At 48.1% G+C, this 16,615-nt stretch overlaps 1 protein-coding gene across 1 annotated transcript in view; it reads left to right on the top strand.

Annotated features, from left to right (window-relative positions):
• Positions 1–16,615, top strand: part of PAH (phenylalanine hydroxylase) — a 70,505-nt gene that overhangs the window by 21,309 nt on the left and 32,581 nt on the right. The window contains exons 3-4 of the mRNA XM_047066810.1: positions 1,779–1,962; positions 15,806–15,894. Coding sequence (XP_046922766.1) covers positions 1,779–1,962; positions 15,806–15,894 — 273 coding nt within the window. The remainder of the gene's footprint in view (positions 1–1,778; positions 1,963–15,805; positions 15,895–16,615) is intronic.

Below are 16,615 nucleotides of genomic sequence, written 5' to 3'. Positions count from 1 at the left end.
CTGCAATTCACCTAATCATTCTCCCATAGCAGGAGTTTAATTAGCTTATGGATTTTGGTGAAAATTTCCCCCATATGTTAGATCTCCAGAATTATAAAAACTGAGTCATGGCTATTGCGAAAGTGAGAGACTTCTCTCTGGAAGTGCTTTTGCTGAGGGTAGAGTGTGGGTGTTGAACATTAACAGCCTATAGTCTGTTTGCCAGCCCTCCCAGCCCCTTTTCCACCTCCCACCCCTTCCTACCCCTCCCACCCCTGCTGTACTCTTGTAAATAAGCATGCCAGAGGTGTGTCCACTCTCGGTTCTTGGCTTTGATGTCTTCTCTGGTCTACACAAGGCAGGAATTGGTTATCTCTTCTTTTAAACTTTCAACTTAGGCAAATAGTAGATGAAACTTACCCCTTTTCTTTCTTTCTGAGCCAAGAGGATGACGTTGCTCTTTGCTTTGTTTAGGAAGTCACCTCTGTTTGTCTAGAAAGCTTCAGAGTGACCGCTATCTCTCTGACCTTCCCTCCTCTAAGCACTCTCTCTCTCTCTCTCTTCAGTTGGGGCCCTCAAATTGGGCTACCTGGCCATCACTGTTAGGGGTATATTTTCTGCAGCTGGTGCCCATAAACAATGGCTCCATCATGTGCCTTCGGGGATTATGAGGAAGAAAGTTCAGGAAGAGTACCTGTAGGGGGTTACTTATTGCTGTGCTTGCTATTTCCAGAGGGTTCCATTTCTTGTGCTTGCCACACTAGTAGTAATAATGATAAAAGCTGGTGCTTGCAGAATCCTCACTGTATCTGGCAGGAAAGGCAGTGTAGTCACAACACCATGACTCCCAGTTTGGAAAAAAATGGTCCTCTCTCTCCAGCCGCTTTCAGCAAAGCACCGTCATCTCTGATTTCACATATTACATCCCCCTTAACCTACTCAAAGGCTTGTTGGGAAGGTCATAGAACATAATTCTAAACTGTGAAGTAATACTCAAAATGGAAATGTTATTGGGTCACCTGGGTGGCTCGGTCAGTTAAGCTTCTGACTTTGGCTCAGGTCATGATCTTGTGATTCGTGGGTTCAAGTTCTGCATCAGGCTCTGTGCTGACAGCTCAGGGCCTGGAACCTGCTTCACATGCTGTGTCTCCCTCTCTGTCTGCCCTTTCCCTGCTCACACTCTGTCTCTCTCTCTTTCTCAAAAATAAATAAACATTAAACAATTTTTTAAAAATTCAAAATGAAAAGGTAACATCATGGTAATTATCCATATTTTCTCTTCAACCCTATGCTACTAACAATCAAGGAGAAAGATACACTTCCCGAACTACAAGGGATTTAAACCCAATAAGCCTGACTCCCCTGGACCCTATTGAAAACCAGGCAATGTTGCTTCTGTGTTGTTAATTTAATGAGATATTATTATTGAGATTCTATGGGATTTTCTTTGGGAAAGGAGGTTTCCTTATGTAAACATTTTTGGCAACCGCTGCTCTAGTCATTTGAACCAAACCAAAATCTTAGGTTTGCAACACTAGGCTTTTAGCAGATTTCCATGTGATTAAATTCCGTCATTTGCACTGTTTCCCCCACCTTTTGTTACTTGGTTTTGCCGAAGAAGAAAAGTAAACAACTTTTGCTACTTGAAGGACTTGCTTCTACTCCCACGTGTGTAACAAAAGTCCTGTTCCTCCTCTCTCTGCCTTGAATCGTGTTGTGTGTTTTGCTCTGGTTTTGCAGGTTTTGTCTGTGTTAATTCCACTGACAGGCCCCTCGGCCCTCCTACTTCTCTCTTTTAGGAGAATGACATAAACCTGACCCACATTGAATCCAGACCTTCGCGCTTGAAGAAAGATGAGTATGAATTTTTTACCTATCTGGATAAACGTAGCATGCCTGTCCTGGCAAACATCATCAAGATTTTGAGGCATGACATCGGTGCCACCGTCCACGAACTTTCCCGGGATAAGAAGAAAGACACAGGTAACAAACAGAGGGATTTTGCAACACCAGCGGTTTGATGCTCTCTTCAAGAAACAGTGGCAAAAATGCCATCCACTCTGGTAGACCATTGTGGGGGATTAATCTGGAAGGTGTATGTTAGGGACCTGGAGGAACCCCTGGATATTTTAGACATTGAGTAAATGTTAGTTCTTTCTTCACTTTCTCAAGATAGAGATTTCTTAATATTAATAATTTTCTTTCTCTTGCTGCAATTTTTTTATGTTCTAAATTTTGGCGATCACGAGTAAAGCTATTATAAACATTCGCGTGCAGGGTTGTGTGTGGACGTGAGTCAAAAACTCATTTGGGTAAATACTTAGGAGCGCGATTGCCGAGATGAACTATTTTTTCTCTTAAATAAAACGCTTTGTCCTACTGTAAAATCAAAAGTTTTGCATTTGTTTTTGTTTTGTTTTTGTTTTTTCCCAACACTGAAGAATTTAGGTCAGGAGGATTTCAAACGTTATTTTAAATAACAATTTGAATGGGCAGAGATGCTTTCAAATGAGACCCACCTCTTCGCAGAGGCCTTTGAAACATTTTCTAAAAGATACCCCCAGGGCCTTCCTAGGAGACTTCTCTTGTTTTCCTGCCCCCATCCTTCTGTGGCTATCACCAGGACAAGGAAGTTTATTCCCGATTCTGCCCCTGTGGAGCCCAGACGGCCTCGCACATGGGCTCAGGTCACCGAGGGGCGGCCACTTGGAATTCCTCCTCAGTTCAACCCTTTCTGCCCTCCTTCTCTTCCACCTCCCGAGCTGCTTCGCTGATGACCGCCTTCTCTTGCTTTTCCGGCCACCTGCTCCCGACAGGAGCTGCAGGCCCTCAGGACAAAGGGCCTGCCGGATCCTGGGGCTAACTGCCTGGCTTGGAGCAGGTGGAGGCTGGGCCGGCTGGGGCCCTGGGGTAAGAAATCAAAGCGATTGACAAGCAGGCAGGCAGCCCCTTGGGGAGCCAGGGAAAATGTATGTAGATCAGCTGAAGGGCTGGTAGCCTGAACTGGAGGCTCAGAAAGGAGGTTCTTAACGGGGACGTGCAACAGTAGTTAGGAGCCCAGACCCCTGAACCAGGGGTGACTTTGGGCAGATGACTGACCTTCACAATCTCCCACTGCATCGAATGGGAGTAACAAGGGTGCTTCGTAGGGTTAATGAAACACCACCGGTGGAGCATCGAGAACGGTGCAGAGCATGTTTAAGGGCTTAGTACATATTCTCTATTCTTAACCGTTATCATCACTGTTACTATAAATAATGGCCCCAGCGCAGGAGCTGTGAAAAGCCAGCCTGTACACAGCAACTTTTCCAGAGAATCTGAGACCTGGCAAATGACCTCAAAGGTCGTGCGGCCCAACAGACGTCTTCATTTTTCATTGGAAAAAACGGAGGCCATGACTTGCCTTAAGGCACAGAGTGAATTCTGTGCCGCCGTGGGTAAGCATGTGTCGCGGGCTTCTCTGCGCCAGGCCTGGTGATGCGAGCTGCGGGGAGAGAGGCCCAACACTACCCGTTCTTAAGGTGCTCACAGGCTGACCAGGGCGACAAGACACCCAGGTGAATACAGTCCAGGGACAGGTTCTGTAACGAGGACAAGGTGATGGAATCTGGCAGGGTGCTGACCTTTGAAACTGGGTTGACATCTGACCTGTGAGGACAATCCTGGAGGGACTAACCCTTGACAACAACACGTTTCATTTTATTTATTCATGTGGTCGGTCATCCCATCCCATACTGGCTGTCCCTACCTGACACAGTTTCCTGACCCCAATGTCCACATAACGGAAGGGCTGCTAAGGGTGCTGGTCCTGCTCGAACAGCACAGCCTCACCCCTGCAGGGAGGGGCGGCTCTTGGGTTTCTCGGTTTTGAGAATTGCAGTCTGGGCCCAGAAAGATTTTTTTTAGGGAAAACAACCCATCCCTTTGCAGAGTCGTTCTTGCCATGGAACTCAGTGGGAGAATGATTAGAGGGAGAAAGGCATCGTGGTAGATCTGAATCTTTGATTCTGTCACTTGACAAAATGCCCTTTCTTTTGAGGGGCTAAGATCTCAGGAGCGAGTCTGACAGCAGGTTGAAGTGGGAGATCTGAACCCCTCGAATCAATTAGGCCAAATCACTTTTCACTTTAGTTTTTAAGCCATTCAAAAGGCCATGTGGATGATAGAGAATGAAAGTTTCCAGTTTCTTAATTGCCAAAGTTCCCCACCCAAAACAGCTTAAGGGAGGTTAATTATGGTGACATGTTAAAGAGACTCCAACCTTCTAAAATGCCTCCTGGAGGAGCTGATGTGACTTTAATAGGATTTTAATCCAGAGAGTCTTTTGAATACTTGAGATCTATTCTCTTGCCACCCTCTCTCCCGATGACCTCAAATCCTTCTTCAACCCAACATGAAAGAGCATTAATATCTTCCATCGATCAATCTACTAATCCTTTTACCTTTCCCTTTGAGTCTTCTGCATGACATTACATTTAGAGGGGGATGGGAAATTCCTACATGGAGGCAGATTGCAGCCAGGAGAAGCAGACGGACAGAATGTCTTGGCTAGACGGAGGTATAGGATTATCACCTTCTTAGAAATGTATCCGTTTGGAGTTATTTTCCAAGAGCAAATGGACATCTGGTGGATTTTGTTCAGGTTGTGGTAATGATGGGAATCCTGGTGTGGAAGCAGAGGGGGTCCAAACTTCCGGTACAGCTGTATTTTCTGTGGGGAGTGGAAAAGCTATTTATATATTTATTCGTCTGTTTACCTATTTCTATCTGTCTGGCCTGGGGGCATTTATGATTTTGTCTTTTTTATTTGGATCAATGCCTGAAGCAATGATTTAAGGGAACATACGTTGTGAGAAGACAAGAGCAGCATTATTACTCAGTCCTACCCCGGACACTGCCCCTCCGGCCCCGCTCCCAGCTCCGTCTTCGGGCCCCCTTGCTGCTCCAGTAGTGCTGCCCTGAGAAGCCTGAGGTCTCAGACCGGTCATCGGTGGAGGAAGGATGGGACTCCTTGCAGGAGTCTGAAAAGCCCCTGGGATTGTGGGCAAGACGGTACACATACGTGTGCATGCATATTTTTCAAGAGCGATTTTCCAAGGGGTCGTGGTCCCCAAGGAGTTGAGGACCCTTAGAGAGAAGCCAGCTTAGGGCTGGTGGGGGGTCCAGATGGTTGGAAGTTTCCCCACTCCCACTGCCCGTGGCAGCCTTTCCTTTCTCCCTTCCTTTGCTCTTCTGTTCTGTGCTTCCGCCTTGCCTCTGTCCTCTTCCCCCTTCCAAATCATCTCCGGTGCATTTCCCTTTGCCCCAAAGGGCACATCTCAGGGCTATAGGTGCTTGTGGCCCTGGGTCTGCAGGGGACCAAGGATATTTATGTTTGTGAAAACACACAGGATTGACAGCCTTTTTCAGTCTACCTGGAAGCTTTCAGGATGCACTGATGTTGTCATAAGTCATGGCAGCTGGGGATGAGACTTTTATTCCAGCAAAATGCCTCATTGATACAAGCCGACACACTCCTAAGAGAGTAAGCAAAGCATGGGGTGTGCACCAAGCCCTGAGCTGAAGCAGAAGCTCTTGGGGTTGTCAGCATAGGGCGGCTCCCTTGCAGTGGGTTAGAGGCAGCTCCGTTCACCTGTGAGGGAAGGTCCAGGGCAAATGCTCTTTCTACAGCCCAGTCCATTTGCCAGGCTGGGAAATGCTCATGAAGATCAGAAATTTAGAAGCAGGCTCTCTTTCTAAGGTGGGATCCCTCATTTGCATGCCAAGTCCAGTGTTTTCAAAATTCTTTCCTATTAGGCTGTTTCAGTTAAGCTTTGCAACGGCCACCTCAGCTAGAGCAAGCAGATGACATTATTGTCATTTTCCATATTAGGAAATGAGACGCAGTGCATCTTTCGGAACAATGAAGACTCCACACTCCAGGCAGCCATTCAAGTTTACCCTGTCAAATATCTTTCCTCTGGGTGGCAGGTGTGTTCCCTCCCTTGGAGGAGGTACTAAGAGAATATGAAATGATTGTAACAGTGTTGATTGGCCATTCATGTTGGATTGAGGGACCATGATAGCAACTCAGAAAAAGCCATGAATTTAGAGCCAAGAATTAGGATTTGGACTCCTATTCTGTACACCGCCTGCTAGATTTGACTCCCGTGTGACCCCCTGACAGCTGGGTGGCCTCATTACCTCTTCTTTCTCATAGGTGAAGTAGAGCTGAGACCGACCAGGCCATTTTTTAGAACTTATGGGGAAGATCATGCAAGATACTCTGAAGGTTATGGTGTGCTATGGGTTGAACTTGCTTGAGTTGAATAGCCCCTGAACTTAGACATCCTTAAGCCTCGGTAGGGAGGGGCTCTATGATCTACAACGCCAGCCTACTCTCGGGCTATTTGACACCCCCAGCTCCGTGGCCTGGACACTGGCCAGGCTAATAATATATAGAGAGTTGGTGGCAGCCACCCCCTCGCTGGGTCCAGCCTCACCTGGCAGCCAGGGAGACAACTTCATGTGTGAGATGATAGGAGGGGCGCTGGGAATGACCTCTCATTTCCAAGTATCACTTCCTATGAACGTGATTGTGATGCTTACCATAATCCACTTGGCTGTGTGTTATATTGGAAACAGCACTGTTCTAAGAGACAGAAGGCCAGCTTCTCATAGGGGTTCCCTCCTTCTTCCCTCCCTCCCTCCTTCCCTCTCTTCTCCCTTCCTTCTTTTTTCTTCTCTTCTTCCTTACCATTCTAACAACACCCATTACCCAAACCAGTAGCCTCTTTTTTTGTTGTTTTCATTCCTTTTGAAACTTTTGTAGTGCTTGACCATGCTACCCCTGGCATTCTCTCTTTCCTTAGCATTTTGTAAATTATGTGGCTCTTATTAAGATTCTGACTCTTGGGGTTTCCTTTCATATTATTTTACTACTCTTTCTCAAAAACCACAGTCAGCTTTGCCACCTTCTCCTCTTTCATTCACATTTATGCCCTAATTCAGTTTATCATTCATTTGCGCAATTCATATTCATTGAGCCCCCATTCGGTGCCAGTCACAGGATGGGGAGGGTGGGAAAAAGGATACACACGGTGCTGAGACCTGTGTATCTTATAATCTAGTAGGTGATTCCTATGTGGCACGATGCGGGCAGGATTAGGAAAGTGTGGTTTGCATCAGGAGCACTTAGGAGGTGCCCTGAAGCCAGTTTGGGGTGTGGTGGGGAGAAGGGGGAGCAGGGTCAGGGAGGGACACGTGGAGGGAGACAGACATACTGTGGAAGAGGCTTTAGATGTAGTCTGTTCGTCTCAAGGTAGGTCAGCCATAACTGCAGGGGTAGGTGGCAGGTGTGCAAGGAAGGCTCTCAGAAAACACGACTCGGTATCTGGGGACACAGTGGGCAACTCGCCAGTGGATATGTTTATAAGATACATGGAATCTTAGAGAGAATATTGCGAGGATAGTTCCAGCTTAAGGTGGAGATTGGAATAAAGGATTCTGCAGGCCGTTCTTTTATTTATTCATGATTTCATGCGTATCCATTCACTCATTCCATCACTGATTTATTTCAACAGCCTTTCACCCCTTTTTGCCCCTTTGCTTCATGCCTGGGTCCTTTTATTTGCCTGGTTCTCATTCTCATTTTAACATGGGGACGCAGAGGTCAGCCGCTTTGCCATCATGTCACCGATACAGGTGCACCCTGAGCCCTCCCGCCTCCGCTCTGCCCAGGGGGACGCAGGGACTAACTCGGCACCGTCAGCCAGCATTTGGCTCACCCGTTCTTGCCAAGACCTTTCTGCGGGGCATTCCTTACCGGGAAAGAAAGTCGAATCACCTTAAAAGAGAAAAAATAAAACCCTCCAAAGCCTTCATCCTGCAGGGTGTTGGCACTCTACCTTCTCCCTGTTGGGATCGGCACACCAACGCTTCTCTGCGAGGCTGGAGGCCATTGCCTCAGAGGAGACATTCAGGAGCCTGGGAGGAGGGAGTGAAAACACCCTCTATTTTGGGCCCAGGAAAGGAGGATTTATTGCCCTCCCTGAGCCTGCTGGAGGCAGAAGTCTGGGGCAAGGCTGGGTGCCTCACTGGCTGGACCCTGGGGCTGGTGAACGTCTGGTGGACGGAGGGGGTTCGTGGGACTCAGCCTGCACCTTGAACTGCTATAAATTTAATAGGCCTCCTCTGACCCATTGGCCAGGAAGCAGGCTCCCTCCAGGCCCGCGGGGGCCTGTTGCTCAGGAGTACTCCTGAGCCAGCCACCCCTTGGCGTCCGGGCTGAGCAGTTGACCCCGACTTAACGAGACCACGACGTGGGTGTCCAGGGCCGGCTCTCCTGCGGGCTGCTTCCCCTGGAGCCAAATCAATATTTATTAATGATCTGCGCCCCCTCCAGTGCCTCTGACTTCACAGAGGGCCTCTGTTGCACCAGCCTGCCCAAGTCATTCATTAACGCCGAGCCCAGCGGCCCGTGAGGCAGGCGAGGGGCCCGCAGAGGCCAGCCCACCACGGAGATATTTGCAAAGGTCATTAATGAGCTAATCTGATTTAACTTTTCAAGACGGAGGCGTGGGTCGCCGGGGTCAGTCTCTATTCCCAGCACTGGCCGGGGTGGGGGAGAGGCCCGCCGCCGACCCTGAAGAAGAGAATGGAAAAGTGAAGGTGTCTTTGAGGAGCTGAGAACTTTGGTGTTAAAGAGTTCCTATCCCCAAATCCAGGGAGGTTTGGGATGGGAGATGGGGAGGACCTGAGGCTGTCCGAGGGATTTGCTTCAAGCGCTTTAGATTCCTGCTTTAGCTCGTTGCCCCCTTTCCCTCTCCAGGTGGAAGATCCGGAATCTAAGACACAGCACCCGCCCCCCTCCCCACCTTATTCTGAGCTTGCCCAGCACAGCGGGAGTTGCAGAGTCCTCATTTCCAGTGAGCTCCGTCATCTCGAAAAAGTCCCTTCCCCTCCGTGAGCCTCCGTGAGCCTCCGTTTGCTCATCAGTAAGGTGGAAATAATGTCTACCTCCTAGCATTGTTTTGAGAATGAAAACAGACAATGGAAGTGAAGCGCTTAGCACAGTATCTGGTGCAGACTCAGCTCTTAGAAAATTAACTTCGGGGGCACCTGGGTGGCTCAGTCGGTTGAGCATTGGGCTCAGGTTATGGTCTCATGGTTTGTGAGTTCGAGCCCCAAAGAATCGGGCTCACTGCTGTCAGTACAGAGCCTGCTTTGGATCCTCTGTTCCCCTCTCTCCACCCCTCCCCTGCGCACGTGCTCTCTCTCAAGGATAAATAAACATTAAAAATATTAACCTCAAAGGGAAAACTGTAGCTGTAACTTTTGCCTGGGAAAGTCGGAAGATCCCAGGTGTAGAGGACAGGGGCACAGGTGTGAGCTCTGACCCTCCCGCCAGTGGCCTGTGCGACCCTACTTAACCAGACAGGTGTCTCTGGGTTCTGCTTGTGAATTCACGTGTAAGGGTGACAGATGGACCTACGGTGAGCCGGTTGCTTCTCCCCTCAACCGAAGAAGCCAGCCAGGGTTTGGCTGCCTCGCCCATTTCACAGATGAGAAGCCAGAGGCTTGGGAACCAAGTGACTTGCTCAGAGTCACAGAGCTTATGGGTGGGAGAGATGAAATTTGAACACAGACCTGCTGGCTCCAAGTCCAGGAGGTGCACGCCCTTTGCACGGTATGCGATGTAGGCTTTCCAGCTGGGTTTGCAACCAGTCCGCCTTCCCTGGATCCTGACAGCCTCTCTGACTCCTGGGCCGGGTGAGTGTCATCAGCTATAGACAAGGGACCCCTGCTCCTGCAGGACACCTGCTTCATCAAGGTCGAGGCACTTAGATGTATAGACATATAATGGCTCTGAACTCCGATACACATGCCTACCTACATACATAAATATATGTGACTTACGTATGTAAATATATATGTAATAGTGCAAGGAATAAACACAATAGACTGTAAAAAGAAAAAGTGTAGGGGCGCCTGGGTAACTCAGTCGGTTAAGCGTCTGACTTCGGCTCAGGTCACGATCTCGAGGTTCCTGGGTTTGAGCCTTGTGTCAGGCGCTGTGCTGACAGCTCGGAGCCTGGAGCCTGTTTCGGATTCTGTGTCTCCCTCCCTCTCTCTGCCCCTCCCCCTTGCATGCTCTGTTTCTCTCTGTCTCAAAAGTAAATTAACAATTTTTTTTTTTAATTGTAGGCTTCCTATAAAAATGTAAAGGCTTGGTCCTGTTTTGTCTGGGGTCCGCTGTAGCCTCCTTTAGGACCTGGTGTCCATCTGCCACACTGCTTGCTTCCGGCCTTGCTGAGTGGGCCTCTTCCCCAGGAAGTGAGCCATGTCAGAACCTTGCTTCCCCCATTCCCAACAGCTTGCACTCGCCTCTCTTGGGTCTCATTTCCTTAAACCTTGTCCTGCTCTCCAAGGTGGTGGCTGGGGAACTCCTCTTAGCTGTGAGGCCTGGCCTGTGTCTTCCTTCCACCTCAGATGACACATTGGCTGTACTGAGCAGCCTCTGGGAGGTGATGCTTTAACCTCACGTGGGACCTGGGGAGGGGACGGGGAACAGATTTAAAGGTAGGGCTGGGCTGCTGCCTGGAGAGAGACTGTACCGGATTTATCGCTCCTTGTTACTTGGCTTCCTACAATGATTATAATAAAACCAAATACTTATAAAGCACTTGCTGTGTGCCAAGCCCGGTTCTGAGCACTATTCGTGCATTAGCTCATTTAATCCTCACACACTCTGAAGTGCATACATTTACTCTAGTCTTTTTACCAATGGGACACTGGAGGACTTTGCCGGAAGTCCCGAAGTTTCACAGTGGCAGAGGCCAGGTTTGGACCCAAGCAGTTTGGCTCTGAAGCCGATATGATTAGCCAACCGAGCTTTGCTGCTCCTCCAACCTGGCTGTGTCCTGGGCCTCTTCTGGGTGGTGACAAGGCCCAGAAGGTACCAGAGGCCCCTGGACATGGGTGAGCGCCCCACAGGCTCATGGCGCTGTCTGAGGGTCCCTCACAGTCTCTGTGACAAGGGCTTGGGACCTGGTGGGCGGCTTCTGCCTTTGTCTTCTCTTGGCCAAACCTTGAATCCTTTGAGGTTTGCCACCTTCTCATGTTCTCTGATTATTTTTTCGTTTCGACCAAGAAGTCTGAACTGAGCCATGTGGTCCAACAAGTGTTCTCCCTTTGGAGGAGGGGGTGGGGGGGGGGGGTGGGGAAGAAATCAGCCAGAGCTAAAAATATGCTGATTCTGCTGCCCTCTGGCGTTCAGTGGGGAGCCTGCAGGCTCGCACAGCTCTGAATCAAGGTGGGAAAAGGCTTCTGTGGAGTAGAACCTTGTTCTCTTGGTGAGAGGACCAAGGGAAATGGGAGGTGCAATGCATTTTGGGAGCCGTGGTTTTGCTTCCAGAAGCAAGCAAGATTGACCCAGTAAGTCCCTGGAAGCGTGTCTCCATGTCCCCTCTGACCAGCCTCAGCCCTTCACTGGCATTCTGTGGGGCTGAAAACCCAAATCCAAAGAGGATTCCAGCCACAGGTCAATCCAACTCCTACATTTTATAGAAGGGGAAACTGAGGCCCAAGATTAGAAAGCCTATTAATACTGGAGCTTGATTGCCAATGGGCTTCTGACTCCAGTTTCCCTTCTTTCCTCTTCCTCCTCCTCCTCTCCCTCCTTCCCTTCCCCCTCCTGCTCTTCTTCCTCCTTTTTCTTCCTTTTTATCATCATCATTAAAATCTCTGTCACCCTAATGGTTAATACAGATAAGCACTTGCTGTGGACCACTTAACTGTATCACATTGGCTGTAGTATTTAATGCAATAATATAGAAAGATGGTTCTAACCGATATGGTGGAATAAAAACTAAGGCTCCGAGAGATAAACTACTTGCACAATTACGCAACAAAATAAGTGGCCTACTTTCTATTCCTGCTGGAAGGCTTTCAACTCTGCTCTCTGTGCTACGCTGGACTAAGGACAGAGTGTTAAAAAAATTCCCGGAGCTTGCAGGTGAACAATAATAGTATTTACTATGTGCCAGTACTGTGCTCAGTGAATCACGTATATTAACTCATTCAACCGTGTACTGTTCCTATAAAGTAGTACTTTATAGTGCTATTATTATCTCCATTTTACAGATAGGGAGACCGAGGCACAAAAAGATTTAATAATTTGTTCTGAGTGGCACAGACAGTAAGTAGAGTGACAACATTCCAGCCTAAGCTGTCTGGCTCTGTTGCCCAGGCCCTCGACGATTGCTAGACTGACTCTCCCTAGGTCAGACGGGGAGCCAGCTCTGAACTGACGACAGACTCTAGCTCTCCCAGATCCCCTTGAGCAATGGGAAGACGACATCAAGTTGCCAAGGCCCTCGTTCTGGGGTCTGGAGCCACAGGATGACACAGGAGGTAGTGTCCCCCTTCCTCTCCATCTCCTGAGTTCAGGAACTTCCTGGCATTGGTATCTATTTAAATTTCTTTATAATTTCTTTCTTGTCACCCATACCCACTAGAATGGAAGCACCACAGGAGTGAAGACTCCCTCAGTGTCTAGTGCCTGGTAGCAGTCGGTGCTGAACATATATTTGTAGAATCTACTTCGACGAGGTTAAGGGTGACCAGAGTCAGAAAGTGGGGGAGCAAGACAGGGCTGGCCTGTCCTGTCTCTGGGGCAACTGTGACCACTGGAGCTATGGATGACTCCCAAGCAAGAGAGATAATGATGGCATGGGGAAAAGGTGCCTTGGGAGAGAGTTGATGGGACGGCAACATTCTGGGGAAGCAGGAATGGTCTCAGAGGGGATCCCGAGCCCTGGCTGACTACAATAAGATGTCCTTTCTGAAGTCCTTCCAAACCTGAGTAAGAGATAGACCCCATTTTCAGTGCCAACAACAGAGATACATTGTACAGGGGGAAGCAGTGGACTCAAGGAGAAAGGAAAGCCTGGAGAAAAGTTCAGGAGACAAAGTGGGAAGCCAGGTGCCATGCTGGGTGAGCCGCGCACGGTGAGGTCGTCCCAGACTCCAAAGTCCGGCAGTTGGGACTCAGAAGGTCTATGAAGAGACTTATCCTCTCTGTTCCTCCTTGTCCTCATCTGTGAAATGGGGATAATAATAATGCCTACCTCTTGGGGTTATTATGCGGATCGGGTGAGGTGCTACATGTAGTGTGTCTAAGACAGCGCCTGGCACAAAGCAAGTGCTATATAAGCCTTAGCTCCTGGAATATTCCTGCAGTGTCTGTTCCTGTGCCTATTACCACAGAGAGCCACCCTTGAGCAGTGGGCTGGGCTGTAAGGGCATGGAAACCTCCAGCTGGGAAACTGAAAGGACAATCAAGCAGTCAGGCTCCGGAGGCCAGCTAACAATGTGCTCCGTGTAACTCCCCAAAGCGGCAGGATGGATTCATGGTCAGGACGGAAGGCACCAAGTCATCCAGGCCTGAGTTTGAATCCTGACCTCCTCTGTTTCCTGGCAGTTAGGTATTTGGGTTTGCCACTTAACCTCTCTGTACCTCAGTTTCCTCATTTGTTATGTGGGAGACTACCCACCTCACAGGTTAAATATTTAGAATGGCACTCAGTGCTAGTTTTTATCACTACCATAGGCAGTAGAGAGCTTTGCACCTCTTATCTATGGAAACGGCTCTCTAAATGGATCTTTATTAATGCTGTTGAAGTAAGCGTCTTGTTTTGGTGGAATGTGGAAGATTCTTGCCTGATGCTTCTATGTATAGATCACGGCTGGCATTTCCCCAGGCTGGCCACTAGATGGCATGCATGCCCTTTCCCACCTGACCTGAGCTGGGCCAGAATCAGAAAGAAGGTGCCAGAGATGGAAAGCTACCTTTTATGGGCTAGACACTGGGCCAGCCCTTTGCCTACATTCTTATTGACTCCTCACTGTAATACTCAGATTAAAAGAGATATTGAATCAAAATAGTAAGCATAGTGGATGCCACATGGTTAGGCCTCAAGAAACATCTTCCTGTTACTGTTGTTATTATTGCCATTTTTACAGTTAGGACTGAGGCACAGAGAGGAAAAGTAGGTAGATGGAGCCTGGATTCCAAGCCAGACCTTACTGACTACAAGTTCAGCATCTTTTCTCTAAAGCTCATTTCAGGGGAAGCATTGGATGGCTGGACCTCACTTCACAGCTCTCCCTGCCTCCCATGTCCTCTTTGGCTCTGTTTTTCTGTCTCTTACTTCCTTTGTGGTCTTCAACTAGTTATTTAGACTTTCAGAGCTGTGCAGTCTGTACAATAGGGGTCACTGTGCCTTCCTTATTTGGGGGATACTTCAGAAATAGCAACTAGATCAGAGTTGATGCTCCATGGATGACAGTTACTGTTGTGAATGCCTTACAGGTTAGCACAACCAGGCTTCCTTCCTTTCCTTTCCTTCCTTCCTTCCTTCCTTCCTTCCTTCCTTCCTTCCTCCCTTCCTTCCTTCTTTCCTTCCTTCCTTCTTTCCCCCCTCCCTTTCCTTCCTTCCTTCCTTCTTTTCTTCCTCCCTTCCTTCTTTCCTTCCTTCCTTCCTTCCTTCCTTCCTTCTTTCCTTCCTTCCTTCCTTCCATTAATCCTTCCTTCCATCTTTCCTTCCTCCTGCCTCTACCACTCCTTCCCTTTCTTTCTTCTTTCTTTTCTTCCTTGCTCTCTCCCTCCCTCCCTCATGACCTCCCTCTTCTCCATGCAGTTGAACTACAGTGCACTTATGGTTCCTACCCTCATGGACCTTACAATCCAAATGTCCTAGTCTCTGTTTATTCCCAGGGCAATTCCACCCCCAGGGGGTCTTCTCTGTAGACCACAAGCCCAGGCCTGATCTACTCCCCCACTAGGCTGCTCCAAAAGCAAGCTTGCAGATTCTCTAGGTACTATGAAGTGCTGTCAGATCCTAGACTGACTGACTCCATTCTGTTTCACCAGTGACTTTCAAATTGGCTTTGGCATCAAAAGATTCTGCCAGGATGCCTGGAAGTCTTTGTGAGGGAAGCATGTGTTAGGAAGATGGGGTCATGAGATAGGGTCCCTTGCTTAAGACAGAACAGCTCTGGTTTTATCTAATTTATGTTCTGGGGTTACATGCAATACTCTGCCACGAAAGAAAACTATAAAAAACCACTCCCCTTTGCTATTAGAGGTAGGAGGAGGCAAATTTTGAGGAAATTCAGAGAAAATCTCCAGGAAAGAGAATGTTTGAGAATATGTTTTCAAATTATTTTTCCAAGGTGCTAAGTGAAATAAGTCAGAGAAACACAAATAATGCATGGTATCTCTTATGTATGGAACCTTTAAAAAAAAGGCATGAAGCTCATAGAAACAGACAACAGGTTAGTGATTGCCAAGGGCTGGGGGCTGGGGAAAATAAGGAGAGGTTGGTAAAAGGGTATATTTCAGCTATAAGGTAGATAAGGTCTGAGGACTTACTGTAAAACGTGGTGACTGTAGTTGATAACACTGTATTATATAACTGAAATTTGCTAAGAGAGTAGAGCTTAAATATTTTTACTAACCCCGAAAGGTAAATATGTGTGAGTTGACAGATATGTTAATTGACTAGATGGGGGAAATGCTTTCACAATGTATACCTATGACAAATCACAACGATGTACACTTTAAATATCTTATAATTTTATCTGTCAGTTACACTTGAACAAGGCTGAAATTTTAAGAAATTAGTTTCCAAGGAAAATGGGATTCAACTTTTGAATTACAGTAATTTGGGGAGCCCACTTGCTCCCTCACTGGTTTGTCTAATTGGGGCTGATCCCATGCTTCTGACCTTCGGCCACGTCCTGCCAATCCCCTACTCAGGATGTTGCCCTCTCTGTGTTTCAGTGCCCTGGTTCCCAAGAACCATTCAAGAGCTCGACAGATTTGCCAACCAGATCCTCAGCTATGGAGCGGAACTGGATGCAGACCACCCTGTGAGTCCCCGTGTCTGTGGTCCTTCCCATGAGATCCTTTCAGCCCACCCCTCCCCGCCCCTACTCCCCTCCCTGATCCCCAGCAATGTGTCTTCATTTGTTTGCTTGTACTACAGACATCTGGAGGGTGTCTTCTTGTACATCATCAGCACCATCATTATCATGGTCATTTTTATTGTTGGAGCAAATATGGATCGGCCTCCAGAAACTATTGTTTATGTATAATATATGCACGTAGGTGTGTGTTTGCACACACACACATACACACACACACACACACACACACATGTAAATCATCTTTCCGGCTTTGTACAATTAAAGAGGTTCAGTTCAAGTGTTTGGGAAACAGTAAACCACTAACAACTCTGCCAGGTACAGCAGGGCAGTGAGGAGAGGTGACATTGGAACTGGATCCCCCAAACTGAGTAGAAGATGCTGAGGGAACAGTATACGTGAAGGCTCAGAGTCCTGAAAGTATCTGGAATATTTTGGAATGGCTGGCTGGTGCATGGGGTGTGAGGGTCAGATTTTAAAAGGTCTGATATACCAGACAAAGAAGTCAGACTGCATCCCATCCCCTGTGGGCAGGGGAGCAGGTTGTTCTTTACTGGTTTCTGAGAAAAGGCCCAGGGTGGGGGGACTTTATCACCATTTTTTTTTGTGTGGTGCAGGGGTTTGGGGAGGGGGAGCAGCTCAGGCTGGACTCAGGGTCAGGACCAGT

Source organism: Lynx rufus, unplaced genomic scaffold (genome assembly GCF_022079265.1).
Source record: "Lynx rufus isolate CCGP_SWC_20201006 ecotype Redwood Valley unplaced genomic scaffold, mLynRuf1.p SCAF_7, whole genome shotgun sequence".
NCBI lineage: Eukaryota > Metazoa > Chordata > Mammalia > Carnivora > Felidae > Lynx > Lynx rufus.
The sequence above is the reverse complement of the archived record's forward strand: the minus strand, read 5'-3'. Positions and strand labels throughout refer to the sequence as shown.